Source organism: Nyctereutes procyonoides, unplaced genomic scaffold (assembly GCF_905146905.1).
Source record: "Nyctereutes procyonoides isolate TBG_1078 unplaced genomic scaffold, NYPRO_anot_genome, whole genome shotgun sequence".
In the NCBI taxonomy this organism is placed as follows: domain Eukaryota; kingdom Metazoa; phylum Chordata; class Mammalia; order Carnivora; family Canidae; genus Nyctereutes; species Nyctereutes procyonoides.
Window position 1 is genome coordinate 7,186,822 of NW_026575137.1, and position 26,943 is coordinate 7,213,764.

At 46.7% G+C, this 26,943-nt stretch overlaps 1 protein-coding gene across 1 annotated transcript in view; it reads left to right on the forward strand.

The window, feature by feature from the left end:
- The first annotated feature begins 14,070 nt into the window (after window positions 1-14,070).
- Window positions 14,071-26,943, forward strand: part of NECAB1 (N-terminal EF-hand calcium binding protein 1) — a 182,521-nt gene continuing 169,648 nt past the window's right edge. The window contains exons 1-2 of the mRNA XM_055303295.1: window positions 14,071-14,169; window positions 21,532-21,556. Of these exons, the coding sequence (XP_055159270.1) occupies window positions 14,071-14,169; window positions 21,532-21,556 (124 nt within the window). The remainder of the gene's footprint in view (window positions 14,170-21,531; window positions 21,557-26,943) is intronic.

Below are 26,943 nucleotides of genomic sequence, written 5' to 3' on the forward strand. Positions count from 1 at the left end.
AAAATTCAATAGCTCAAAGCAGTTCAGCCTGGGGAAAAGTGTTTAATGGTACATTTTAACATTTTTTTTTCTTGTTTACCATTTGTTCTCAAGCACCGCTCCCATGAAAGAAACTAATATAAAACTCATCTAATTTAAATATTCCTTTTTCATATGAGGTACTGTTTGCTGAATTTTAAGTTTTAAGAGAGCAGAATAAACATGGCAATTTATCATGTAACAGATTTTTATTCAACAATACTTGCTAAGCCACTGCAATGCATTAGGCGCTTAATACACACTGGAAAGGAAGCAAGACACATTGGCCTCTGCCTTTTTTGAGTTTACAGTCTGCAGACATGACAATGGACAGTTTGCACAGTTTGAATGTTTGGGTAGAAAAACTATGGAGCCCTGAAAGGCCTGCCTGAGGCTTCCCAGGGGAAGTGGACTCTAAAGTGAAACCTAAAGAATAAAGAGGGATTGGGGAGGCAAAAGCATGGAGTCTGGAACTGTGTGTGTGTGTGTGTGTGTGTGTGTGTGTACACATTACATGTGCAAGTAAATGCAAGGATATGTGCGTTTGCATGCTCATGGGGAGCTCATGGCCGGCTCATGGGGAAAGATGAAACTCTCTTTTCATCTTTTTTGCAGGGTCTTGAAAATAACAAAAAGGACACAAAGTTTCACTTGCACTGAATCCAGGGTCAGCCGTGGCCACTGACTACCCATGAGCAGAGAGAAAATTGGAATCATAGGTTGTAAGATCATTGCTCTGTGGGTTGGAGAACTGATAGGGGAAGGAAACGTGAGAGATGCGGAGTTCCATGAAGAGGCTCTAGCTTCAGGGGTGAGGTACTTCAGAAGGAACTGAGGCAGAAATGCAGACAAATGAAGGGCAATGGATTTCAGAACTATTTATGTTGGAATTCATAAGGCCCGGTGAATGACTGGATTTGTGAGGGGTGAAAAGGGTCAAGATGGTTCCCATTCTCCTTAAAAAAAAAAAAAAAGATTAAAAAAAATTTTTTTAAAGAGTTTATTTATTAATGAGACAGAGAGAGAGAATGAGAGAGAGAGATAGAGAGAGAGAGAGGCAGAGACACAGGCAGAGGGAGAAGCAGGCCCCACACAGGGAGCCTGACGTGGGACTCAATCCCGGGTCCCCAAGATCAGGCCCTGGGCTGAAAGCAGCGCTGAACTGCTGAGCCACCCGGGCTGCCCAAGATTAAAAATTTCCATCAAAGCTTGTCCTATTCTTTTGCTCATATTCACAAGGAGCTATGAGGAGATTTATGTCACTGCTTTTTATATAAATTAATAATGATTAGATTTATTGACCAACTATTTTGAGCCAGGCGTGGAACAGTCTGTGTAATCGTCACAGCCCCCCATGGGGTGAGTGCTATTCTCATTCCCACTTTCAGATGAAGAAACTGAAGCGCAGGTAGGTTAAATGATTTGCCTAAGAGCACACAAGTCAAAGTGGAAGAGCCTGTGCACGACCCAGTGTGCAGGCGCTCTCTCTCTCTCTCTCTCAATATTATTATGATGGCTTCCCTTAGCAAAAATGAAAGAGAACCCAGTGAAGTTGGGAAATTCTTTTAAACCTAAAGCAATTTTGCCCATCAGAATACTGGCGGTTCATTTCAAAAGAATTTTTTTGAAGCCCAATTTCTTAGGAAGCAGGTGTCAGTTAAAGGCTAATGGGCAGAATGACACAATTGTCAGTTTTTGTTTTTCTTTTCCCTTCTTGAAATATGACTGATATTTTCCACTTTAAAAAGTATGACCCAGGGCAGGGGGGGGGGTTGGGGTAACTGGGTGATGGGCACTGAGGGGGGGGCACTTGATGGGATGAGCACTGGGTGTTATACTATATGTTGGCAAATTGAACTTCGGTAAAAAAAAAAAAGTGTGACCCCCTTTGGGGTGCCTGGGTGGCTCAGCTGGTTAAGCACTGGACTCTTGGTATTGGGCTCTGGTCATGATCCCATGGGTGGTGAGCTCGAGGAGCCTCCCACCATCCCCTCCTAGAGCCCGCATCTGGCTCTGGGCTCAGCAGGGCACCTGCTTGAAAATTCTCTCCCTCTGTCCTTCCCCCAACTCGCAGTTGCCTTCTCTCTCTCTCTCTCTCTCTCTCTCTCTCTCTCTCTCCCTCCCTCCCTCTCAAATAAATAAATCTTAAAAAAAAAAAAGTGTCCCTTTAACCCCAAACCTCTCCCTTCTATTTTTTTTTTTTTCTAACAGACAGATTTGAAGCTGGGAAGGAAACTGGAAGGAGGAAGTTATTGCCATTGTTAAATTCTGAGAATTTTCCCAAGTGTAATTCAGGCTGTAAGTTACTTTAGTAAATTAGACACTTCAAAAACTTTCCCTAAGATGTAAATAAAATGTTGAATCTTATATGGTTCTTAATACTTTGAGTCAGCTCACCTCAAGAATGTGCTAGGACTAGTTGTTTCATCACAAAACATATCAATGTATAACATGGGTTCTGAAGCATCCACTAGAACAACTATATGATTAGAATATGGTTTCCAACTCTTCTACACTGAGAAGTAGCTTAATAAATTTAATAGGAAATCGCTTTTGAAAAACGGTTTCAAATAACCTTGGCTCACTTACAAACCAGGAAACATTTCAGCTTTTGGGAGTTCTGTTTTGGAGAAAACAAGTAGTCTGTTTTTACATATTTCCCTAATTAGAAGTTAATCTGCACTTTTCAAGGAAATGTTACAACTTTTCTTCCACAGAGGAGCAACCAAGTGGGAATAATGCTAAGCAGGGTGAAAGCAGGCACTTCAGTCTCTCCATAATTTCAGGCATATGAGAAAGTCATTTCTAGGACAGCACTTGCCAGGGTAGAGCGTGGGCACATTCACATGATCTCTTAACACCTCTTTGAGTTTGGTAAACTCCATAGCATTGCGCACGTAATGATGACCCTACTGTGCACTGGTTTCTGACTTATTCAGACAATATCAGTGAAAGCTTCCTCTGCTTTAAGTGCTGGGGACGCAGTGAGGAACAGAATATTCAGAGTCTGCCCACACAAAGTGCTCACAGTCGAATTTATGTCCATTCTCATAACCGCACAAAAATCTGATAAAATGGTATTAAGGTTCAGACAGATTAAGCCACTTGCTCACAACTCCAGAGCTAAATCTGGCTCCCCTAATCCCACCCTCCTGCATCCTGGGTCCTCAGAATTCAGGAACACATCCCCAGGAACTCATTGTGAGATCCCCAAATGTCCACATTTATATGAAGAACCTTAGAAAGGAAGGAAGCCTGTTTCTAGGGATCCTTGGGGCATCTACACAGTGTTGTCAGGTGCCCCCTCCCACCTCTTACAGGCCTGAATGTTTCTGAACATAGATGCTTATTGGGACACCTGGGTGGCTCAGCAGTTGAGCGTTTGGCTTGGGCTCAGGGCATGATCCTGGATTCTTGGGGATCGAGTCCTGCATCAGGCTCCTTGCATGGAGCCTACTTCTCCCTCTACCTGTGTCTTTGCCTCTCTCTCTGTCTCTCATGAGTAAATAAATAAATAATCTTTATTTTTTTTTTTTTTTTTTTTTTTTATAAATTAATTTTTATTGGTGTTCAATTTACCAACATACAGAATAACACCCAGTGCTCATCCCGTCAAGTGTCCCCCTCCGTGCCCGTCACCCATTCACCCCCACCCCCCGCCCTCCTCCCCTTCCACCACCCCTAGTTCATTTCCCAGAGTTAGAAGTCTTTATGTTCTGTGTCCCTTTCTGATATCTCCCACACATTTCTTCTCCCTTCCCTTATATTCCCCTTCACTATTATTCATATTCCCCAAATGAGTGAGAACATACACTGTTTGTCCTTCTCCGATTGACTTACTTCACTCAGCATAATACCCTCCTACAGAATGGGAGAAGATATTTGCAAATAACATATCAGATAAAGGGCTAGTTTCCAAAATCTATAAAGAACTTATTAAACTCAACACCAAAGAAACAAACAATCCAATCATGAAATGGGCAAAAGACATGAAGAGAAATCTCACAGAGGAAGACATAGACATGGCCAACATGCACATGAGAAAATGCTCTGCATCACTTGCCATCAGGGAAATACAAATCAAAACCACAATGAGATACCACCTCACACCAGTGAGAATGGGGAAAATTAATAAGGCAGGAAACAACAAATGTTGGAGAGGATGCGGAGAAAAGGGAACCCTCTTACACTGTTGGTGGGAATGTGAACTGGTGCAGCCACTCTGGAAAACTGTGTGGAGGTTCCTCAAAGAATTAAAAATAGACCTGCCTTACGACCCAGCAATTGCACTGTTAGGGATTTACCCCGAAGATTCAGATGCAATGAAACGCCGGGGCACCTGCACCCCGATGTTTCTAGCAGCCATGTCCAAAATAAATAATCTTTAAAAAAAAAACATAGATGCTTATTAAAATTATAATAGCTACAACTATAGGGGCAACTAATCTTTGACAAAGCAGGAAAGAATATCCAATGGAAAATAGTCTCTTTAACATACTGGGAAAATTGGACAACATGCAGAAGAATGAAACTGAACCACTTTCTTACACCATTCACAAAAATACATTCAAAATGGATGAAAGGGATCCCTGGGTGGCTCAGTGGTTTAGCGCCTGCCTTAGGCCCAGGGTGTGATCCTGTAGTCCTGGGATCGAGTCCCACGTCGGGCTCCCTGCATGGAGCCTGCTTCTCCCTCTGCCTGTGTCTCTGCCTCTCTCTCTCTGTGTCTCTCATGAATAAATAAAATCTTAAAAAAAAAATGGATGAAAGACCTAAATGTGAGGCAGGAGAGCATCAAAATCCTAGTGGAGAACACAGGCAGCAACCTCTTCGATCTTGGCCATAGGAACTTCTTATTCAACACGTTGCTGGAGGCAAGGGAAACAAAAGCAAAAAATGAACTATTGGGACTTCATCAATATAAAGCTTCTGTACAGTAAAGGAAACAATCAACAAAACTAAAAGCCTACGGAAGGGTCGAGAAGATACTTGCAAATGACATATCTGATAAAGGCCTGGTATCCAAGATCTATAAAGAACTTAGGCAACTCAGCACCTAAATAACACCTACTAACTGTCAGTTAAGAAATGGGCAGAAGGCATGGATAGACACTTTTCCATAGAAGATATCCAGATGGGTAACAGACACATGAAAAGATGCTCAACATCACTCATCATCAGGGAAATACAAATCAAAACCACAGTGAGACGCTACCTCACATGTATCAGGATGGCTAAAATTAACAACACGAGAAACAACAGGTATTGGCAAGGATGTGGAGAAAGGGAAACCCTCTTGCATTGTTTATGGGAAAGCAAACTGGTGTGGCTACTCTGGAGAACAGTTTGGAAGTTCCTCCAAAAGTTAAAAATAGAACTACCCTATGATCCAGCAGTTGCACTATCAGATATTTACCCAAAGGATACAAAAATTGAGATTCGAAGGGGTACCCTGATGTTCACAGCAGCATTAGCATTAGCAACAAGAGCCAAACCATGGAGAGAACTCAAATGTCCATTGACTGATGAATGGATAAAGAAGATGTGAGATATATATATATATATATATCAGACATAAAAAAGAAAAAACTCTTGACATTTGCAAGGACGTGGATAGAGCTAGAGAGTATAATGCTAAGTGAAATAAGTCAGAGAAAGAAAAATACCATATGATTTCACTCATGTGAAATTTAAGAAAGGAAACAAATGGACATAGTGGAAGGGAGAAAAAAGAGAGGGGGAGTCAGTCCATAATAGATTCTTAACTATAGAGAATAAACTGAGGGTTGTTGGAAGGAGGCAGGTGCGGGATGGGCCTAGATGGGTGATGGGCATTAAGGAGGGCACTTGCGATGAGCACTGGGTGTTGTATGTAAGTGATGAATCACTGAATTCTATTCCAAAAACCAATATTTCTCTGTATGCTAACTAAAATTTAAATAAAAATAAATAAAATGATAATAGCTATTACCTATATTTTCTATTTTCGGAGCTTCTGACTCCTCCTCCAGATCTTGAAGTCCCTCTGCTTCGTCTCTGTATCTTTTTATCATCAATTCACGTAATTGGATATTATGACAAGGAAGCAGGTAACATCCTTCATTCTCTTACTCTAATTCCTTTGATGACTATAAGATTTATTTAATCTTTCTCTTTTACTCATTCATTCCACATTTATTGAGTGCCTACCGTGTGTCTAGCAATTTACCAGACACAAGATACAGATGAAAAATGCAGTTCTTACTTTCTAGTATCTCAGAGTTTAGGCAGGGAGGTAAGCAAAGAGGATACTAAAGAATTATTTAAAAAAAAATGTGAGAAGGGACATGACATGGGCATGTAGAGAGTCCTATGGAAACAAGGAAGAGGGAAACCTCTCACTCTGGGGATTGGTGGGGGCAAGAAGGGTGAGAGAGGAAAAGATGTCTGAGCTGATTCTTAAAATCCTGACTAAATGATGGGCAGGCCAGTTAAGGGAGGTGTTTATTCTAGGCAGAGAATGCCAAGGGCAAGAGCCCAGGAGCCTGGGAGAGCAATGCATATCCAAGGATCTGCCAGTAATGATAAATAGCCATATATGTGTCCCATTATTTTTGTGCAAGGTCCCATGCTAGATGTTTCACATGCATTATTTAACTGAATCTTCATCTAAACCCTGCTCAGTAGGTAGCATTCTTATTTCTATTTATGAGTTGAGAAAAATAGAGGCTCAGTCAAGTACCTTGGTGTTATCCAATGGTGATAAAAAGGTAGGCTGGGATTTGAGCCCACGTCTTTTAGATAAGAATCTGTCTGCTTACCCACTCCATTCCACTCCAGTAAATCTGCGTGGTTAGAATGTTGAGGCTGGGGAGGAGGTAGAGGGAGAATGGTGAGAGGTGACTGAGGCAAAGGTGATTGTATCTTGAAGGCTCCAGTGAGCCTCTGAAGGATTTTCAGCAGGTGTATGCTATTCTGAGATGTGTGTTTTAGAAGGTTCACTCCGTAGGTGGAAAGCATGGAAGGACAGGATGGAGGCAGGGAAACCAGGCAGGTGGCTGTGGCACTGCTCCAGGGGAGAGAGAACAGTTACCTGGTCTCCAGTGGTGGCAGTGTGGATGGAGGTAGAGGGTGGATTCCAAGATAAACTTTGCAACTGATTGAATAGGGGTGAGAGGCAGTGCTGGAAGGATCTGAAGTTATTCCCAGATTTCTCTTTTGGATGGATTGATAAAGGATGACAGTCTTCAACAAGATATGGAGGATAGGATAATTAGGAGAAAATGACGAATTCATTTTTAGACATGTTCAGTTCAAAACACCTTAAGAAATATCCATAAGGAGATGTGCACCAAACAGACTGAAATAAAAACCTCCAGGAGGGGAGGGGTCTGCTGGTTGCAAAGTCGTCAGCCTGAAGACCGATGGTAACAATGGGATTGGACTAATACCAGTGAGTGAGAATGGGAGCCACAAAGAAAGGAAAAGATGAATCAGGGACACTGTCTAGAAAACATTAACATTTGGAAGAATTAGAAGATCCATAAAAAAGACTGAACAGAGGATGAGGATAAGAGTTTCAAGGAGGAGGGAGCAATCAGTGGAGTCCAAGGCTATCGATCACAACCTCATAACAACAGTGACCACCACTGCTCACCAGAACCCTGTTATAAAGAAAACCACAGGCCCCAAATGGTGTCCGTAAACCAAGACTTAATACCTACCCTGACCACAGGGAATCCCCCAGGGAATGTGACCTTTCGGAGTCAACAAGGGATTTCCTGGTCAATGGTAGGACATTTCTGATAGATGCCCTCTGTTCTCCTTAGGAGGGCAAACTTGCCTACACAATACATTCCTTGCTAATAAATTCCTTTTTTCTTCTTTTTCCACTCTCTCTGTGCCTTTAAAATCCTTTCTTTTGTTGACCTCAGTGGACCCCCTTCTACTTGTTAGATGGGATACTGTCCGCCTCATGAATTGCTTAATCAAGCCAATCAGATCTTCACAGTACTCGTTTGAATTTTGTTTTTAAGCACCCTTCTGTGCCAGACACCCTGCCATGCATTTTATGTGAAGTCTCTCTGGCCCTTCCACCGTGGTGGATGCAAAGTCTTGGTGCTGCTGGGGATAATGACGATTATCTTTGTTGAGCACTTTCTCGGTGCCTAGTGCTTGCTAAGCCCTTTGCACACAATACCTCAACCTTGTTTTTACAGATGAGAAAATTTGCCCACGAAAAGGAAGAAGATGGAGCGTGCTGACTGTAGGAATGCACATGGCTGATGGATAATGCTGGATATTTGAAGTTAGTTCCATAAGACAAGATGCTAGAGCTGTTAAGTCCATTAGGCCACGGATGGCAACTTTATTTTGTTCACACAGTGGTGTAACAGAAAAACATCAACCCCAGGGTAAAATAGCTGGTAGGAAAATTGCCATTATTTGTTAAGCATTTTGGCCTCTGGCACTTACTATTCTGAGTCCTCATCTGACCGTCTACAGTTACAGAAAGGGCCGTGCGGAAAGGTAGTAATGGGGACCGTGCTCTGCCCTCCGCTATCCTTTCTCCGCACTTACTGCAAAACCTCTGGTGTTAACTGTTGTCTCACTGCATTGAAACTGTCTATTAAAATAGTGTCTCTTTAAGTTGCATGTGTTTTGCAAGGGCAAGGGCCAGTCTTTCTTCACAGCTCCCCAGCTAGGCCTGTCAGCTGCTTGGCATGAGGCAGACACCAAATAAATGTCTGAATAGGATTATTCTTTTCGAACCCTTTCCCCCCTGGTGAACAAATGGAGAAATTTGGACTGACTGTACCCACAGTTCAAGCATCAAAAACCAACTCTTACTAACTTTCCAGAGTTTCCTAATAGGCTTTTCCATAGCACAAGGCAGTATGGAAAACAGTATGGAGCTTGCTCAAAAACATTAAAAATAGAACCACCGAAAGATCCAGTCATCCTACTTCTGGGTATACATCCAAAGGAAATGAAAACAAGATCTTGAAGATATATCTGTGCTCCTGGGTTCATCGCAGCATTACTCACAGTAGCCAAGATGTGGACACGACCTAAGTGTCCACTGATGGATGAACGGATAAAGAGGCTGTGATACAGTCACCACGAGAAAGAAGGCAGGCCTGCCATTTGTGACTCCGCGGCTGGGCCTTATGGACATCATGCTAACTGGAATAAGCCTGACAGAGGAAGATACTACTGCCTGGTATCGTTTATACGGAGACTTAAAAATGTTGAACTCCCAAAAACAGACAGAGGAGAGTGGGCACGGACAGTCGGTTGCTTTTGTCCACTGCCATCAAGAAGTTTCCCTTCGTGGCCCTTGATCCAGACTTAAAGTCCCAAGCAAAGCGTCCCATCAACTGAGCCTAGATCTTTCTGCTCCCTGACAGATCTGTGATCTGTCCCTGACCCCTGGGATCATCTTCCCTCCTCAGAAGTGACGCATCCTGCCCCTAATCAGGATCCTCAGCATGGGAACATTTTCCCTAAATGAGGAAGGTTTGTTGGATCTTGGGCTGCCCAAGCGATGAAAATGTCCCCTAAACTGATGGGAAGGTTTCAGAATCATTGCTCCAATGATTCCACAGAAGGAATAACCCTCTGTAGAATTTTTAAAATGTAAATAAGATCGATTCCTGGCCCTCTGAAATGGTTTAGATAACAGTTCCTCCATGAAGCAGAGATGGATTGAAATATAGTATGTTCCCGCACAGCTATCATCTCCTGAAATGCTAGAAATACCTTCGTGTCAGTGTCTTATCATAAGAAGCCCGAGAGCTGGAATCTAGAATTACAATTCTTTTTTTTTTTTTTCCTCCAGGATCTTGCTACAGAGAATTTGGTAAGGAGATGCATTTCCTCCCCCAAGTCGGCTGTCTCCATTTGTAACTGATACTACATACAGCAGGGAAGCATCTGTGTTTCAGAAAAATGATGTGTGAAAACAGTTTTCAAAAATGCACGCTTTCTACATTAAAAAAAACTAAAAATATGTTTGGTTACCACTTTGCAGAGCCTATTGAATTTGGCTGTGAATGGGAATCTAATTGCCATCCGTTCCTATTGGAGCCTTCTACGAACATGACATTTCCATTAAAAAGAGAAGTCGACTATGGCATTATGGTGTGTATGCTGAAATAGTAAAAAAAAAAAAAATCTGAGGACTAGTTGGTCGTTTTATAATTTATATTTCTTCTTTATGGCCCATTAGAGGAAATAAGCAAAGCCACAGGTACAGAAAATAGCATTTGTACTGGTGGAGGAAAAAGGAACATTCTTACTGAAGTGTTACAAAGAGCTCCCTGGTTTTGAAGGATGACTTCTGACTCTTCTCCTGTTTTTCATGTATAACCAGAGAAGATCTCCTTTGTCACCGGCTCTTGATACTGTGGGATTGGCATCAGAACGTTCCCACGTACAGCGCTGAACCTAAGGGCTGAGGGACCCACGGCTTGGGCTGGAGGGACCAGACAAACTGCACTCAGTCGCAGAAATATCTGTCCGCTGCTCCATGCGTGGCAGGAGCACATAGTAGCATATTTTCCTAAACTTGGTAGCCCTATGTCGATGATCGGCACCCCTTCTCCTTCTCTTTTTTTTGGTATTTCTTGTTCGGTGACCCGAAGCCCAGCACCCCGTTTGTTGAGTTGGACAATCTGTTTTTAATGATTTTGTTTTTCCTTTTGGTGCCCACCTGGCCCAGGGAAGGCGCTATTCCAGCAGTGCGGATAATAAGATTTACAGTTAATAAGGTGAAAGCACACAACGATGCCAGATTAATATTTCTCAGGCACTGCTCCAATTAACGTCTTCCCCAATTAATCTACTGTCTCTAACTCCCAGCCTAATTAAATCCAGAGTTCTACCCCTGGACGTCAAGAGTCTTTACTTCACAGCCTCTTCCTGTCTTCTAACATCTTCTTCTACTATTTCCCTAGCTGAACAGTGTAGACCAGCTCCGTGGTTCTCATTCCTGGCTGCACATCAAAATTACTGGGGGGGGGGGGGCAGGGCTTTAAACAACAACAACAACAACAACAACAAAAAAAACCTACTGATGCCCAGGGCCCCCACTGCATGCTAATTGAATATGAATCTGGGGGTGAAGGACAGGCATCAATTTGGTTTTTCTGGTTTTTGGAGTTTTTAAAAGCTCCTTATTTTGGTCGTCTAGTGCTATAAAACAAACCACCCAAGACTAATTTGTATAAAACAGAGACCTTTTTAGTTTGCTCCCAACTCTGGGAGTCCAGAATTCAGAAGGAACACAGCACTGATGGTGGGTCTCTGCTCTACGATGTTGGGGTCTTGGCTAAAAAAAAAAAAAAAAAATCACAAATGGCTAGGCATGTCTCAGGTAGCTAGGTGCTGGAATCATCTAGAGGCTTCTTTGTTCACTTCTTTGCAGCTTGGACTGGGATGCCTCAAAGGCCGGGCTCCGCCGTACTGTTAGCCAGCGCCTCCGCACGCTTCCCCAGAGAGCCTCCCCTGAGCATCTTGGCTCCACGTAGTCAGCTTGCCCCCGGGAAGCCCACGAGCAAATATTCCCCCCGAAAAAGGTGGAATTGTGGGGCCTTCTCCCTACTTAGCTTTGGGAGGCCACATAGCATCACCTCGGCTGCCTTTTATTCATCAAAGCAGTCAGTCAGGGTCACTCAGGGAGGGGGCCCACTTCTCTGTAGGTAGGAAGCGCGGCCATGAATTTGTGGCCACATCGTAAAGTTGCCACACACCCTTGGGGAGTCCACTGTAGAGCCAGAGGTGACAACACCTGGATCCATGTCTCGCACACCCTGACCTGCAGGGCAGGGCTGGGACCTGGCGCGACATTGAAAAGGGAAGCCACTCTCGGGATCATGCTAGCGCAGGGGAGCATCTCCCTATGATTTCGTGCCCAAGGTGCTTTCCTGGCCTCATCCTGGTCCTGGCCCTGCCCAAGGGCACGTGTGTATGAGTCGTGGGTGGGGCAGGACTTTGATCCCCAAGTCTCAGACTTTGATATTCTAGTTCAATAAGCCTGGAGTAGGGACTGGGATGCTGCATATTTTCAAAGAATTCCGGTGGACTGATTGCAGATTCCGTGCGTGCGGTTTCCCGGTATCACGCCTTTGCTCAGGCTGTTCCCCCTACCTGGACCTTCTTCTCCTTCCATTTCTTTTTTTTCTTCTCTCCTTCCATTTCTATCAAGTACCGAATATCTAGCAACGTTTACCATCGATTTCAAATACTGCCCCTTTTATCAAGCAAAGGTCCCAACAGCCAGAGTATCAAACTGCGCCCCCTAAGAGACCCGGAACACTTTATATGCCTTAGCGCTCACATTTTGTTCCATCCTGTTTGTGGACATACCTTCTAGAAAGAGCATATTCCCTTCCTTTTTAAAAATGTTAAAAAAGATTTTATTTATTCATGAGAGGCAGAGACACACGCAGAGGGAGAAGCAGGCTCCATGCAGGGAGCCCCAGCCCGGGACCCCAAGACCACGCCCTGGGCCCAAGGCAGACGCTCAGCCACGGAGCCCCCCAGGGATCCCAATATAGTCCCTGCCTTAGGAGGCCACAGTGGAGGTGCGGGCCCGCCCCATCGACTCTGGTAAGTGCCTTAGGGTAGGACAAAGGGCTATTCTCGGAGTCATCTTCTCAGGCTGCTCAACTCCTAACCCAACAAGCCCGGTGTGCGCCTTGCACATCTCGATGCCCAAGGAGCAGGGGACAGCTCTCCTGCTGGAAGGCGACAGTCTCATTTCCTGCGGCCTTGCCAGACGCCCCCAAATGCCGAACAATGACCCTCGTCTAAATGCTTATGCAGAGACAGGACTTGCATCCTTCCGTGTGACGTCTACTCTGGGCATCGTCTTGCTTGAACTTTCCCCAGATCCTCCCCGCCTCTCCGCGGGGTCCGCAGCACCCGCTCCCGTTGGGGGTGCAGGCCCACGTGGAGGCCTCAGGGGCCTCTCGGGGACCACCATCCTTGTCACCATTTTACCGATGAAGAAAGCCAGGGCTTGAAGATCCACCGACTTCCCAGGTCACAAGGTCGCGGAGCAACTGAGGCCTCGGAGATTCCAAACCTGACTGATGTGACCCCCAGGCCGATCCGCACCCGCGTCGCCCCAGTTGTGCGGCCCTTGAGCCCACCCGCCCGTGCGGGGGAGGGGCAGACAGGTCCCGACCCTGGTTGAAACCTCTGGGACCGCGGCTCCCCCCGCGGCACAGGCTCGGGGCGCCCTCCCAGTGCGCTCGGGGCCCCAGGGGCGCACCCCGCTTCTACGTGGCCTGGAGGGGGCGGCCCAGGGGGGAGGAAGGGGGAGGGGGGAGGGAAAGGGGGAGGGGGCGGCGCGCCGGGCCGGGGCGCGGGGCGGGGGGTGCGGCGGCGCCGGGCGGGGTCCAGGGGGCCGTGGGGGCGCCGGGCAGGGGCGCGGGGATCGAGGGAGTGGGAGGGGCGCTGGGCAGGGGCGCGGGGGGCGCGCGGGGCGCCAGGCGAGATCTATGGGGTTGGAGGGGAGCTCAGGGCGGGGTCCGCGGGGGGCGCGGGAGTCGTGGGGGCGCCGGGCGGGGGTTGCGGTTGGGGGGCGGCCCGGCGGGGCTCCGGGGAGGGCGCGGGGGTCGCGGGGGCGCCGGGCGGGGTCGAGGGGATCGGAGGGGCGCCTGGCGGGGGCGCGGGGGTCGCGGGGGGCGCCAGGCGGGGGCGCGGGGGGCGCCGGGCGGGGTCGAGGGGGTGGGAGGGGCGCTGGGCAGGGTCGCGGGGGTCGCGGGGCGCCGGGAGGGGGCGCGGGGGTCGCGGGGGTGGGAGGGGCGCTGGGCAGGGTCGCGGGGCGCCTGGCGGGGCCGCGGGGGCGCGGGGCGGGGGCGCGGCGGTGCGGAGCGCGGGGAGGAGCCGGAGCGGGCGCCCGCGGCGGGCGGAGGGGGAGGCGCGAGCGCGGAGGGGAGCGGGGAGCGCGGGGGGGGGGCCGGCACAGTCGCGGCGGAGCGCGGAGCGATCGCCCGCCCGGCAGCCCCGCCGCCCAGCCCCGCCGCCCAGCCCCGCTCCGCCGCCGCCGCCGGGCTCGGGAGGATGGAGGGCTCCCGAGAGACGTCGCCGTCCTCCACCAACTCCTCGGACGAGCTCAGCTCAGCCCTGCAGCTGTCCAAGGGCATGTCCATCTTCCTCGACGTGAGTACGGGCGGCGCAGTGGGGTCGGGGGCCGCCGCGCTCCCCGGGGGGTCCCCTCGCGGTCCTCGGGGCCCCCCCGCGCTCCCCTCTCCACGGGGCGCCCCCTGCGCTCCCCTCTCCCCGCGCCCCCCCTGCGCTCCCCTCTCCCCGCGCCCCCTGCGCTCCCCTCTCCCCGCGCCCCCCCCCCCCCCGCGCTCCTCTCTCCCCGGGGCCCCCCTGCGCTCTCCTCTCCCCGGGCCCCCCGCGCTCCCCTCTCCCGGGGGCGCCCCCTGCGCTCCCCGGGCCCCCCCGCGTTCCCCTCTCCCCGCGCCCCCCCCTGCGCTCCCCTCTCCCCGGGGCGCCCCCTGCGCTCCCCTCTCCCCGCCCCCCCCCACCCCCCGATGCCCGCGCCGCTGCGGGGGACCGCCTGCCGCTCAGCCGCCGGGATCCGGGGTCCGGCACCTGCGGCTCCGGGCGGGGCGGCCCCGGGAGACCCGCCGAACTCGGCTTCTGGGGCGTCGTGGCCTGGGGGCCGGGTCGTGACCGTGGCCGCCTCCCCCCGGGCGCCGAGCACCCTCAGGGCGCCGACCGACGGACGGACGGGCCGAGGGGTGGAGCTCCCGGGACGCCCCCTTGCTTCTCTTCTCCTCCCCGGTGATCCTCCTCCTGCCTCCCTCCCGTCGCGCCTCCCCGAGACCCCCCAAGTTTCCATGCCTGCTCCTCGGTCCTGCATTCTCACTGCTCTTCCCTTGGGGCTCCCCCCCGCACCCCCTTCGGGATTGAGTCCCTTCATTTTTCTGATAATGCTGATCTTTTTTTTTTTTTTCCTCCTACTTTTCTGCTCCCATGCTGGGGTTTTTACCTTTACAGCAGTTTATATCTCCATTTTGCTTTTCTCCCCTTTTCTGCTGTTTCTGTACTTTATTCCCCCCCCCCCCCCCCCCCCCGCCCCGGGCCGGCCCTTTCCTCCGCTGTGGGAGGAGGGGTTTGCACCCCTGCTGCCTGCGGGCCTCAGCCGCTCCCCGCACACTCCTGCTGTCCCCTGGAGGTAGTTGCTGGCCCTGTGGGCCCAGTTCTGGCCACTTCTCATCTAGGCATGATAGAAAATTGGCACGAGGCGTGGAGGAGTGCCCTGTGCCCTCTCCTCTCCCCTCCCCTGAGATCATTTCTTATTAAAAAATCCAACTGTACGTGAAATTAAAATACATTCATTTGTGGAGAGATGAAAATGTGAGGAAGTCCATTTACTAGTATCATCGTGGGGAAGCAGATGTCATGAAGATAAGAGGGATGGGGTGAGGAGCCCTCCCAAGTTTATTTTGAACGGATTAGCTCAGCTTTTTTCTTTTTTTTTTTTAAGATTTTATTTATTTATTCATGAGACACACACAGAGAGAGAGAGGCAGAGACACAGGCAGAGGGAGAAGCAGGCTCCATGGGGGGAGCCCAATGTGGGACTGGATCCTGGGTCTCCAGGGTCAGGCCCCGGGCAGAAGGCAGACGCTCAACCACCGAGCCACCCGGGCTGCCCTAGCTGGGTTTTTTTAAATTGGGATAGAAAACCGTATTAATAAGAAGATCTGGTCTAAGGCACATGTGTCTCCTGGCAGCGTCCTCCCCTCCTCACCGCGCTGTTCCAGTTGGGGATCCAGGCGTTCTCCGGCTGGCCCTCTTCCCACCCAGTCTGATTCCCATTCCTTCTCTCAGTAGGAGTGAGTACCTTATTTTTCCTGAGCACTTCTCTCTGCTTGGTTCTGGTCAATCAGATGGTGTTTTGGTGCTGGTGGTTTGACTGGCTATGCTGTTATTTCTTTTAAATCCTGCTGTTCAGGGCCAAAAAGCCCTTGAGGAAATGGAGCTGGGGGAAGGAGGAGCTGGGGGAACATAGCACACGTGAGAAAGGAATCTGCAGCCAGTAGCATCAGGGTCCCAGAAAGTCACGTCTGTTATGAGGTCAGTGGCTAAGCTGCCCTGAAATTGGTTCAGAGACGGCAAGAGGCCCCTCCATTGATTCTGGCCTGGTCTTCGCTCTGTCCCCCAAGGATATCAAGTGCTTCTCTGTGACTTTCCCAAAGCAGTTAACAAATCCTGGTGATACCGTAGAGATGAATGGACGGAGCTGTATAAATGAAGGTCCGCCTCCTCCACACCCATGCTAATGTAGCCCAGCTGTTCAAACTGCTGTTAAAAAAGAAAAGAGGAAATTAAAATCTTACTTATTATTGTATAGACACGATTGTTCTGAAGCTCTGTCAGTAAACAGCATCAGGTCCCTGTCCTGAAGGAACACGTACTCTATGAATAGGATACCCTCGCCTTCTTCTAGTTCTAGAATTTAAAAATAAAAATACAAAACCGATTTCACATGAGAAGTGTTGACATGCTTGTTCGCCAGTAAATTCTAGTGTCTACAGAAAAAAAAACCAAAACGTGCCACTGGATTTTATCTCAAATAGAAAAGATTTTGTTTATACTTTTCTTTGAGATATTTTGTGAAAAATCTAGCACTCTGGTGAAATTTGTGACACGAAAGAGGATTTGTTACTTGGGGATTTTTGCATTATTCATTTCTGGATCATACTGCTTTTAGCAAAAATAAAATGTGATATATAAATACATAATTTATTTGATCTGTTTTAATATATTCTAGTAGCACTGCTAAAAATGATTGCTTTTTGAATTCTATTCAGATCATAGCAAGTAGGTCATAGGTAACCCCTTTTTCAAAGAGGTACAGGGATGAAACCCAGACTAATTTCCAAATTTGAGGAAAACTTCGATTTCCAGTGTGTATATTCCAATGTCACTGTAGTAATCAGTCCTCTGAGAAATGATTGGAACCGGTCTTGAAGATGCCGTTGATGACATGACTGGGCATGTCCAGCTGGGAAGACACTAGCCATAGATCAGAAAATCAGAAAGAGATTGACCCTAACTATTGGCTTCTGCTCCATTTGCCAATATGTCCAAATCAGGAGGTTGTATTAAGTGAGAGTTCATAGGGTATGAAAACTGAGAAGAAAAAGCCAACGTGCGTGTAAGTGTGCTCTGTGGGTTGCTACATCTCTGTCCCCTACCCAGTGCCGACATCACAGTAGCCAAATCCACAAGTCAATACAGACACTGTCCCATTAGGAGTGTGATTTATATTCTTTTCTATCTAAAAAAAATGACAGGATTGCTTAGCAGTTCATCTTGAATATTCTCGAATGCCCACTGGGGGGCTTAGGAGACCCAGGGCGGGCCCCAGGGCTTGCACAGCACTGGGCCCACTGCCGCCCGTGGGAGGGGGACTGCACTGCGTGTCGTGTCGTGTGCAGCAACGTGGAAGGACCAGGAGGGTGGCGGTTCTTTTCTTTCTTGCCACCTGTATACTGTCTTGGCAGGTTATTTCTTTCCAGATACCAGAATAAAGTCTGTAATTTAGAGTACTAGTCTGTAGAGCGTGTGGTCCCTCTTTTGGGTCTTTACGTTGATCAGCTCTGCTGCTGTGCAAAGGAGAAAAACCAACCTTCCGTCAGCCCCCGAGGCATGATACACGTGCAGTGAATTAGGTACCACTTCACCACGTGGTGCCACCGTCTTCTCCCAAACAGTTTTGCTTTGTAGCTGGAAGGGAAGTGGCCCCTTCCTCATTTTAGTAGAGGCAGACGCAGGGCCTGGAAGGTTCTGGAGGGGAGAGAGGTGACTTTACTCTTGCTTTTCCCTCCCTTCCCCCAACCCGTCATGCATACCCGTGAACACCGAACACCATGCACGATGCCTGGGCGCTCAGGGACTTGGTGACAACGAGTCACAGTTCTGCTTTGCCAACGATACTGCATTGCAAAGTCCCCTGCGCAGCTCTGCATCCTCACCTGTGCAGGAGGTGAGCCGGACAGAGGGCTTCGACATTGTTCAGTCGGGAGGATGGCAGTTAACCCCCTCGCTTGTCTACCCTGAGTGGCCAGACAGACAGCACTCCCCTGGGTTTCAAAAACTGCAGAAATAAGAGAAACTCAGCTTTAATGTTAGCATGATTTATTTATTTATTTATTTATTTATTTATTTATTTATTTATTTATTTAATCTATTTTTTATTGGTGTTCAATTTGCCAACATATAGAATAATTCCCAGCGCTCATCCCATCAAGCACCCCCCCTCAGTGCCCGTCACCCAGTCACCCCCACCCCCCGCCCACCTCCCTTTCCACCACCCCTAGTTCGTTTCCCAGAGTTAGGAGTCTTACATCAGCCCTATTCCAGGCAAGAGTGAGAAGATAAAAATGTTCGTTCTGGTTTACCCTCCCTCCAGGCCTCCTTACTGCTCCCCCCCCCACCCTGCAGCCCATCTCCAGGCAACCGGTGGAGCAGACCCCCCTCCCCCCGGGGCCCAGGCCGCACCCCCTGGTCTGCCCAGCGGGCCTTCCCTTCTGGGTGCGACTCGGTGATCTGAGGAGCGCCAGCTGCCTTGGCCTCTCTCCTGGCCTCTCGGAGGCCATCTCAGCTCATTACTTAATTTTAACCAGGTACAGGGTAGGAAGCACTTAGCAAACATTAGTTCAATAGTGACTGTCCGATTTTTAGGCCTCGGTGATAGCATTTGCATTTTTAACAGCCGCCTTGGATGACTTCAGGTGCAAAATGAGGAATTTCAATGAAGGCCACCAGAGAGTCGCTTTGGGGGGTAAGGGGTGCTGCTGGATCATTCTTAAGTTGTTGCAGAAACAGCATAACCTGTGCGTTCTGGCCATGCTATCCGTGTCCATTTACTCTCCATCCTGTGGTCTTAACGTGTAGGATTAGGCAATCCGGAGGGCTGTGGAGGCCTAACGTTATGAACTCAGTCCGCACCTGCAGGACCTGTTTTATTAGTCTGTGGGCTCAGAGGCAAAATTTGCAGCAGAGCCAGTTCTGTTCATATTTAATTACAAAGAACTGTCTTAATAAAGAAAGTTACTGTCTTAATTTCGTCACTAAGGGGCTGAATGTTGTTTAAGACAGTTCTTTATGAAATGATGGAAGCCAGGGGTCCGAGTCTCTGGTGTGTGGTTATTCCTATTCTAGTTACTCATAAGGACACACTAGCTCTTGAAATAGAATCTGAGGGTACATTAAAGGTAAGACTCAGGCTGTGTCTCATGTCTCCCTGACTCTCTGCTGGGGCTTCACAGTTTCAGAGGAGAGGAGGACACTGGTCCTGGTGGAGAGACGGAGTCCCAAAATCCCCACTAGAAATTACCTCTGTGGAGTAAAAAAGGATTTGTGTCTCATTCGGCCTTAAGCATAGAAGCTCTTACAGCTGAGAGCAGTTTTCTTGCAATAATGGAATAAATTAGTTGATAAAGGGGACCAACTTCTTAGGCACACAAGTCGGGATGATGCATATCTGTTGTCGGAAATTTTTCCTAGGTGAGCTTTTTAGTAATATTAGTACCTGATAATAAGCGCATTGTAATGATGTTTAGATTTAACCATCCTTCATCTTCGTGAAGTCAACAGAAGGAAAGGGGGTAATGTTTATATAGTAGAAAGCAGTAGAGCTTTGGTAGTGAGAACTATCGCTCACGTTTCAAGCTGCCCACCAAGAAGCGATGACCTAAATTTAAGAGTAGCTGTGGTTACTTAACGTATACGGCTCAGAAAAAAATGATCCTCAAGTGCCCCTTTCATGTGATTCAAGGTTATCTTTGCAGTATGATAAAGGGACATTTTCCTTGGTGCTATATATAACATAGCTGTGTGTTATATTCTCCAGATTTTTTTTTCCCCTGTCAGTATATGGTTATCAGCTGGGGCTAATTTGATTGTCGCTAACAGAAAAAATAATAAACTATCTTAAGATTTAAAACAATTTATGGGCTTCTGTAATGAAAAGTGGAGATCGTCTGGTCAGGGTGTCTTGATCAGAAGCTCAGAGAGTGTCATCAGGATCTACTTTCTTTGGTCTCTGGTTGGACGCTGCTTTCTTGAGGGCTGGTTATGTCCGGGTCGTATGCTGTATTACTTTCCTGTGGCTGCTGTAACAGTGTACTGCACACAGAGGGGCCTAAACAACCAGATTTGCTCTCTCAGTCCTGGAGGCTAGGGGGTGACGTCAAGGTGCGGGCAAGACGACCTTGCTCCCTCTGAAGGCTGTAGGGGAGAGTCTGCTCGATACCTGTTCCCCTAGTGACTCATGGTGGCCAGTCCTTTACACTCCTTGGCTTGCAGCAGCATCACACCAACATCTGCCTACATTATCATGTGGTCTCCCCTGTCTCTGCATCTCCAAATCTCTCTCTCCTTATAAAGTCACCGGTCTTGGGGTATAGGGCCTACCCCCAGTCCAGTAAGATTGTATCTTAATTTGATTACATCTCCAAAGACTACTTTCAGACAAGGTCACCTTCACGGTTACTGGGTGTTAGGACTTCCACATTTGTTTTGAGGCAACACAGTTCAACCCATGATATATACAACCGAGGAAGGGTAGACAGCAGCTTCTTACCCGTATCTTCCCAGGTTCCAAGTCAGCAGAAGAAGGTGTGTCTCTCTCTGTGCTCCAGCCTGAGTAATCACTGTGGCTGGAGTGATGGGACACCCTGCTTGCCAGGCCTGAGTGCTCTTCCCAATCCTCGAGCTCATGGGCCCAGAGCAGGAAAAAGACTGGTTGCCCAAAAGAAAATTTTGAAATCCCAAAGATACCTGACTTGATAGCCAAGCAGCTCTTATCCACCAAAGATAATAAAATTAATGCATAGACCTAACGTAAGATATAATGTGGACACGTGAGCTCTATGCATCCATAATCTATTACTTTTTTGTTTCGATTTATTCCCATTTTATTGAGGAATGATTGATGTATATTAAATTGCACATTTTTAAAGTGAAGAGTTGATGGGTTTTTGCATACGTATATCCCCGTGAGGCCATCACCGTAATCAAGATAATAAATACACCTACCACTCCAAAAAGTTGTCTCGTGTCCTTTTCTAATGTGCTCCCTCCTTATTTGTATGCAACGCTTAATCTTCTCTCTGTCACTGTAGATTAGTTTGCATTTTCTAGAATTTTATATAAATGGAATCACGTAGTAGGTACTCTTTTGTGTCTAGGTTTTTACCCAACATCATTACTTAACGATCCATCCAAGTTATTGTGTGAATCAAGAGCTCATTCCTCCTTATTGCTCAGCAGTATTCACCTTATGGATGTGCCACAGATTTTTTTTTTGTCCATTCACTTGTTCAAAGACATGTGGGTTGTTTTCAGTTTTCGATTATCCTAAGGAAACCTCTCAACTGGGAAACCTTTATTTAAAATTGGAATTTCTTTCATTTACTAATGGGTGAATTATATGTGAGTGTAATGTTCACTGCAACTGCAAAAATGGTAATAACATTTTTCCTTTTTCTTTTTCAGATACTGAGGAGAGCGGATAAAAATGGTAAGACCAAAAAACTGCTCTTTCTATTTATTGATCTCTTACCATTTAGATCACCCTATAAAGCATAGTATGGAAGAGAGAGGAGAACCCAAGAAACTGATGCATAAAATGTCAGCCTCTGGTACTAATAAGAGTTTTAGGGAAGTTTATGGTTCCGTCTGGATATTCATGAGAAATTGAAAGAGGTACTTATATTTGACAGGAAGATGGAATTTATGCCTTTGAAGTGAGCAGCTGTCATAGCTCTGGCTTTTCCCTTTTATGCTTTAATTTTAAAGTAATAACAGCTTCTATTCATTGAGTGTCTACTGTGTGCCAGGCATTGGGCCAAGTGCTTTGAGTTATTTCTTGGAATTAATAAGATACAGATATGAGACATGAACCCCAGGTCTACGTGGCTCCAAGATCGAGGCTGTCCACGCTGGATTTCATGGTGGCCGTGGGGGCCGCTGCTGCACTGTAACAGGTACCTGGAGGTTAAGTTGGTTACCTGGAAGTGTGCGTTGCCAAACTTACCTTCACCCCATGGCTCTTGGCCATCGCTCTCGTATTTGAATTGTATGCGCTGGGACTGATAATCTACAGAGACAGAGAAATCAGAGAAACTAGAAGAAAAAAAAAAAGTCCTGTCAGTGGAACTACAATTTAAATGATGCCTGCGCCGAGTCCAATTATAAGCTGTCATAAGCAGTATCTTTTGACTCTTATCCCACTACAAGTTTTGTTCCATAGAATACCAAATCAGAGCTTATTGAGTTTATTTTGCTGCTGTAGTACGAGTACATAATAGAGCCATATTCTTGACAAGACTTTCTTGACAAATTTAGGGTACCAAGAGTCCTTTCCTTTTCTTGAAATCGGATTTCTTATCTGTGGGGTGGGATTACTGGCAAAGTCCAGATCTGACACTTTAAAAACCTTTGTTTGTGCTCTAGTTAGCCCTTAAGCCGCCAGATCGAGAAAAGCTTGAGTGGCGCTATCTAGCTTTTCCCGCAGCAGAAAATATCTTAATCCAAGGAGCATTAAAACGCTGTCCCCGATCCTGATAATACTTAACTGTGCCTGCCCCTCAGAATGTTTGCTCAGACTATGTTGCAGGGGTTAATATATTATCGATTCAGGGTTTTTTTTTTTTCTTGTTTCACCTGAATCACTTGATTAATTTTTAAGACAGATGTAATGATGCAGTCATCCTGTCTTCTCATCTCCCTTGCGGGCCCTGTGCCTGCCATCCAAAGTCAGTGATGTCTGAAACACAGCTGAATAGTCCATATGGCTCCATGCTACCTGCCTCGTACTTCAGCAGCCATTTCTACTTCAGAGTTGCCTTTTCTCTCCCTCTACCCAGGCCCCACCTTCCTTTCTCTGGACCCCACGGTCCAACTGAGGCTTATCCATACCTTTGTACATAGCACTCTTCTCTCCATCAAAACTTACCTCTTCTGGTGGCCTACGATGATAATCCATAGTCACAGTAAAATTGGAATTTCTTTCCAATGAAAACCCAATTCATGATTTACTGGAGTTGATGAGAACCTCATATGTTTTGCTATGAAGAATGGTCCCTTGGTGGGGGAGCCTTGTGTGGTCCTGGTTTTATTTTTTGTTTGTTTGTTTTTTTACCTGCCTCCTTCCTTCCCACATAGGATACCTCTCGCCTCCTTGCTCCCTGTCCTAATGCTGAGCCCAGTGTGCTGTCAAAGCTACCTGCCTTTCTGCTCCTACTCTCATGGTCTTCACCATGCATCCTCTTCTGCCGCTCTCTCGGAAGCACCAGGGCTTCTCCAAGCATCATTCCACCTGTCACACTTCTGTGGTGTCCTTGCTTGGACTTACACCTGCGACCCCCCTTTTTACTCTTAGCCACCGCAAGAGTGTATTGTATTGTGTATTGCTTGTATTGGGGTCAGAAGGCACCTTGTCTGAAAAGCCTTCCCCCTTGGGATGTCCCCCCCATCTGTGCTCTCTGCACTTTGATTTATGCTAATTATTCCCTTTTGTGAGGACTGTAGTTGTTCGCCAGTGACTCTATTTTCTTAAGCCAAACGTGCCTGTCTCGGACAAGAAACTTGTCTATTAACAGGCACTCTGCTCAGCCAGTACGGGGTGCTCAGTGCATGTTCACTTAGCGAATTAACAATGATTAATGACACTCTCCTCCATTACCCATCTCCCTTCTATCACCTCTTTCCCTTTCCTTCCATTCTGCTTTCCTCTTCTCCCCCATTCCCGGTGCAAAGTGGGGGAAGGGCAGAAATAAGTAGGTGCACCTAGCAGCTCTGTGGCTTTGGGTAAGTAACAAACCTCACCCTCAGCTCTCTCACCTACAGACTAGAGATAATAGCATCTGTCTATGTCATGGGGTTATTATGAATAATAAATGATGTGACATATGTAAAATCCCCCAGGGAAGTGCATGGTACATAGTAGCAGGTTACACCTGCTTGTTTTGCTGATATTTTTATGATCAATATGATCAGTATCACTACTTAAAGCTTAAGCTGTTTTTGGGGTTGTGATGCCTTGACTATTGGAGACATTTGGTGACATTCCAGTTGTTTCTATTTCAGTGGAGTTTAGTAGGGGAGAAAAGACTATTTAGCATACACGCGGGATTGAAAAAAGGAAAAAAGGATAGTGGATAATCGAACAAAATGAGAAAATATCAGCATTAAAAAAATCCATCTTTCTGAACCATGTGTTCATTCCATTTTGTATTTGCCAATAAGCAGCTGCTACATGTACATGATCTCTGGGTAACAGACCCTCATAAGACAAAATCGCATATGGACCGCACAATTGGTGATAGAATAATGATGGGAATAAGAGGTGGTAAGCAGCATGACACTTAGCTTACCAGAGTACAGAGTTAGCTTCTGGGATCTATTTGACATGAGAGAAGCTGCTGGAGAAATGGGTGGGGGAAAAATACATGAGAGCAATTAACTGTCATACTTGTGTCTCGGAGAGATTCATTTGTTGTTTTAAAGTCATAGGCTGGGATCCTAGACATCAAGACAGACCTCGAAGTAGAATAGATTAGGGATGTGAGTGTTTTGATCTAAAGAGCCCAGAATCAAACCTAAAAATGCAGAAGCTCTTGAGAAATCTTACGTATATGCAGGTTGAATGAAAAGGGACATGGCACATGGGAATTCGTAAAATTTGCAAAAAAAAAAAAATTAACCTTAGAAAAAGGCAAAATCAAAAGGCTCACAGTAAATAACACTGTAGATTGTTTTTGCTGACGTGCGCTTCCTAGGATCTCCCATTCTTGACTAGTAAAGAGGTAGACTGCAAGGGGGGCTCTTTTAATCCCGATGAGTTGACTGATCCCTCAAAGAGATGGTCATAGTTCTCCTCATTGGCCTTTGACCTATTCCAGCATCCTGTGCGTTATACATCTGTGAGGACGGACAATGTACCTATTTCACACGGCACCAGGGCCACAGTAGTCAGCCTGTCACAACATTCGTGCTCAATAATAAATACTTGCACATCTGTTGGTAGGAGGTGCATAACCAACAGTCTGATACTAAAAACTGAAGAAGGAGCATAATCTTCTAGATTAGTGCATCAAACTAAGCATTGATGTTATTTATCTGTTGTTTATTGGTTAACAGTATTAGCTAAAACCCTAAAGGTTCCACCAACAACAGTGTTAGAACTAATGAATGAATTCAGTAAAGTTGTAGTGTGCCAAGGCAATATACAAAAATCTGTTGCATTTTTGCAGACTGACAAGGAACTATCAGAAAGAGAAATTAGGAAAACAATCCCACTTACAGGTGCATCGGAAAGAATGAAATACCTAGAAATACGTTCCGCCAACGTGGTAGAAGCCTTGTGCAGATGTACATTGATGGACATTTTAATTGTACATTTTAATGTACAACTTAATTGTACATTAATGAAAGACATTAATGAGAGAAATTGAAGAAGACACAAATAAAAGGAACGATACTCTGGGCTAATGACTGAGAAGATTTACTATTGTTAAAATGTTTATATTACCCAAAGCAATCTAGAGACTCCGTGTATTCCCTTGCAGAATTTTGGTGGCATTTTTCAGAAATAGAAAAAAAAAATATTGGGCAGCTCGGGTGGCTCAGCGGTTTAGTGCAGCCTTTAGCCCAGGGCGTGATCCTGGAGTCCCCGGATCGAGTCCCACGTCGGGCTCCCTGCATGGAGCCTGCTTCTCCCTCTGCCTGTGTCTCTGCCTCTCTCTCTCTCTGTGTGTCTCTCATGAATAAATAAATAAAATCTTAAAAAAAAAAAAAGAAAAAGTCTTAAAATCGGAACAGAACTATATCTGGCATTCAAAACACTAATACAGGGGCACCTGGGTAGCTCAGTTGGTTAAGTGTCTGAAACTTGATTCGGGCTCAGGTCATGATCTCAGGGTTGTGAGATTTGAGCTCCACTTTGGGCTCCGTGCCTGGCGCAAAGTCTGCTTGGGATTCTGTCTCTCCTCTCCCTCTGCCCTCCCCCAACTCTCTCTGTCTCTCTCTCTCCCCCAAATAAATAAATAAGATCTTTAAAAAAAATAAAAAATAAAACTAACACTAATATAAGAAAAGTTGATGTTGAGTTTGTGTTTGGGAATGTTTTGAAGACTTCATTGGATCATTATATAACCAATGTTAATAGATTAAGTGAGAGTGCTTGGTAAGAGCCGCTCAACGTGGTTGCCCAGGGTTTGGTTTATTCAGTTGACGTGTACGAATGTGACGCCAGGTGGAGGGTGGAACCAGGTTCCGGAAGTGGGAGCGTTTTCCTTGAAGGCAGGGAGACTTTCAGAGTCCACCCAGAGGCCTGTGATTCTCTCTTTCCTGCATCTTGATAACAAGGCTGTGCTCTGATGTCAGCTACTTGGTCAAGCATCACCTCTGTGGTCGCCCTGAGCTTTTAATCAGGGATCCTGGCCCCAAGTAAGGATGAAGAGATTAAAAAAACGGGGCTCGGAAATCAGAATTATTGGCATAAGGCGGCGGATTTTTATTTCATACTTCCTCACTATTTTCTCAAAATATGTTGTGAATGTCAGTGTAACAGAATCAAATAACTAATCACAGAGCAGTGGGGATCAGATGCAGCACTGTATTCCTGCTTATCCTCAGGCGTATGCAAACTCACAAGCTCCTCAACTACACACCTACCAGCTTGAAAGTCAGCACACACAAACACACACACACACACACACACACACACACAAAGCACACCCTCAAAAAAAAGAAAGAAAGAAAGAAAGCACAAAGTCTAGTAAGAACTATTTGTTTAAAAAAAAAAAAAATCTCATGCCCTCACCGGGACCCTAGAAGTGGCTCATCAGCATTACAATATGTGGGAGTACAGGAGTGCAAGTTCTGACTGTAATCATTTTTTTT